The 3,277-nt window shown below is 40.6% G+C and overlaps 1 protein-coding gene across 1 annotated transcript; it reads left to right on the top strand. All coding sequences in view use genetic code 11, as the record gives it.

Annotated features, from left to right (window-relative positions):
* Positions 1 to 818: 818 nt before the first annotated feature.
* Positions 819 to 2,830, top strand: EGR_02669 (Lysosomal acid phosphatase; the record flags this gene model as incomplete). The annotated part of the gene is made up of 4 exons (XM_024491918.1): positions 819 to 946; positions 1,576 to 2,011; positions 2,199 to 2,477; positions 2,783 to 2,830. 4 exons carry the CDS (start codon positions 819 to 821, stop codon positions 2,828 to 2,830), a joined length of 891 nt encoding a protein of 296 aa, XP_024353733.1.
* Positions 2,831 to 3,277: the final 447 nt, after the last annotated feature.

Genomic DNA, 3,277 nt, shown 5'->3' on the forward strand with positions numbered 1-3,277 from the left:
GAAAAACGCGCAGAAGGCACTATTTGAATGGAGTAGAAGTGCCTTCTTGCTATGTACCAGAGTGATCAAACGAAGTCCGCAGCTTGTGTTTGCGGTGCTGAAGACATCGTAAGACGTGTGAGGAGGGCAGTAAATACCAACACACTGTATGAGGGACTAGCAGCATGGGTGGTGTAAGAGGGTGCCAAAGGGTCTCCATACTCGTATACAAATCGGAAAAGATTTTTTTATGCCGTATTGCCTCACATTTGCAAAGAAATTATCGCGCATAAGAATGCATTCCCTATGGTTTGTTACAGAGTGGGCAGACTGCACGCAAGATGGGTTAACTACGCCCGTCTAAACTGCTATGATCGTGGTGGCGTGCTCACAAATGATTTCATGAGGGCAATGCAGACGGGTCCAGTAATGTCAGCATGAAAGTACAGACACAACTACTACGCCATGGCTCAACAGATAGACACTAAGGAAGTGGGAACATGGACAGAACGGGATAGTAGACAAAGTGGTAAGGAGCAGGCAGGTTATTCCACTTCAATCTAAACGTGGTGTATGGTTAGGCCGTCATGCAAAGGTCAGGCGCTTTTGCATCTATTTGAGACGGCATACATGGGTTTGTCATTTTTCAAGCGAAATAATATTAGTTTATTCACCCCAATGCTACTTAATAGAATCCGTTTCCCTCGTAACATTCGCAGATGGAAGATTAAAGTACCGTTATGTAGTTTTGAAGAAAAAAAGAAGGCAGTAGTATTCGCCCACCTTGGTGTGGCTTGGTAGTCTCTTCAATGAATTGGAATTTAGCCTCGGCCTCCGCAATGGGTTTAGTGTTGACGAGGTCGGCGAAGAGGAGGAAAGGTGTGGAGGCAGTTCAGGCGCTCTTCACAGCACCTGAGGCGGCCAGTCAGAAGAGCGTGCACCTCCACCATCGACTCGCTGCCGCTGAGTAGAGAGAGGGTGTGTTCACGATATGCCAAATCCATCACCGACTTTTTCTGCTCCGGTGCGCAGTAATTGACTTACTACTGCCTTGAGAATCTAAAAAGTGGTCACCTTTAATATTTTAAATAGTGAAAAAACTGTGGGAATCACATTTTAACTAATTTTATCAAGGTTGGAGGTACTAGGTTTTTGGCAAAGTAAATCAATTTCAATGTAGATGTGAGTACTTTTTTCTTTTCTTTATGTTGCTACATGCAATAGCTCAGCGTTGATTCTCTGCGTAAAAAATCAAGGTGCCATATTAGGTACGAGTAAAGAAATTTTGCTGAAAAAATGTTAGTTGCTCATCTCAAAAACATATAATTTTTAAGATCGCCTTACTACTTCTAAAAGCTATACTTTTCATTATTTTGCGAGATATTCAACACCGAAACTGCAAATATGCTGCTTTAAATCCTATGACGTTTGGACAATAGGAATTTATAGTGAAATTCTAGAAGCAACGTAACAAAAAGACTTGAAAATTGTTATGTATTTTCTAGGTTTCATACCACTCGTTTTGCAAAATTTATCATTGGATAATGATCTAAATAAAGCGGCGACCTTGACTGCGCCTCTTTTGAACTCATTCAGCGTATCAACTTTCTGCTCACTTTTGATGCACAGAATTTTTGGTTTCTTAATCTTCTTACACTTTATTTGCATGACAAATGGGAGGCATAGTCTAGTTCATGTTCATGCACTCTTCCGGCATGGTGACAGAGCGTCCATTAGACCGCATATTTTCGATGGATATGATCCCCACAAAGTGTGGCCTGACGGACTAGGTCAACTGACTCAAGAGGGCATCGAACAGCTCTTTCTACTAGGAAAGTGGCTGAGAAGCAAATATGGCCATTTTATTGGAGAAAACTACAATGTCTCTACTTTCCATATGCGCAGTACGGATGTGGACCGTTCTTTGATGTCGGCAGAAGCAATGATGGCCGGTTTTTTTCACCGGTCAAACACCTCACTTAGTAAATATGGATTACACTGGCGTCCTGTTCCAACTCATACCATGCCTACAGTAGGTTTGACCTTTTGTTCTTAATTGGTCTTGTAAAATATGTTTATTGCCTAATTTATCCATTTAACTTTATATGGACTCAATTAGGCAGTTAAAACTGAACATTTCTTAAATAGCCACTAGTGATGCGGTTGATTAAACCAATTGAACTGGTGATGATAAATAGATTCTTTTTTTTACTCTGAAGACATCAGATACGCTGTTATCAGTTGAACCATGCCCACGCTTGGGTCAGCGACGAGATGAGATTCTTAGATCAAAAGAAGGAGTCATTTTGTTTAAACAGCACAAAGCGACAATAGAACTTGTGGGTACAGCTTTCGGAATCAAAAATGTCACCTTGATGGATGTGTGGAGAGTCAGTGATGACCTCTTCTGCCTGAGATCCCACAATGCCACTCTCCCAAAATGGTACACACAAGACGTGGTCAAAGAACTTGACTCACTAAACGATCGGCTTTTCTGGGTAAGTCTATGTACAACACTATGGGAGTCTAAATTGACCTTTCACTTATTTTTGTGGGCAATGTCACGCGAGACGTTTTACTTGCTTGCATTTCATCTTTGAAACCGACACATAATCGACAGGTCTCTTCTTAGTGAATGTTTCCTTTACTTGGATGAGAGGTCCGTTGAACGCTTTTGATATGCACACATCCGTTTTAGGTTCAGTTTACAATGAAAGATGCATGCTATCAACTGATGTACTGCCACTTTTACTCGCATTTGTAGGTTTCAGTTTCTTGCTCTAGTTTTGGATAACTTTGATAGAAAGCCTGCATCGGTGTCTTCGGCTTTGTCTTTGGCTCTTGTTCATGAAACCGTCATGACAGTCCTATAAACTTACAAAGGTTTTGATATGCAAATACCATTCTTGACAAGCAATTGATTAGCACCAAAGGTCAAGTAATTAACGTTGTGTGGGAAGAAGCATGTGTATTTACACGAATAATGGGATTGTTCTCACGGTAAATGAACGAAACTATTTGCCTGAAAAGTAGTATTTTTAATTTAAAGCGATTTGATTTAATGCAAAAGGATAGTTTGATTGCCGTGCCTAGTTCAGATCAGAGCAGGTGGGTAGTCTTTCCCTGGATGAAAGGCATTTTGTCGTCAACCTGAGTAACGCCCCTGGCAAAACTTTAAAAGGAATTTTCCCTTTTTCTCTACACCTTTTAATTGAAAAATGGAAGATTTGAAGTCCCAAAATTGGATATCTGACTTTTGTATAAAATCATGACTACCAACCAGTTAGTTAAGTTTTTG

Source organism: Echinococcus granulosus (genome assembly GCF_000524195.1).
Source record: "Echinococcus granulosus chromosome Unknown EG_S00012, whole genome shotgun sequence".
NCBI classification, from domain to species: domain Eukaryota; kingdom Metazoa; phylum Platyhelminthes; class Cestoda; order Cyclophyllidea; family Taeniidae; genus Echinococcus; species Echinococcus granulosus.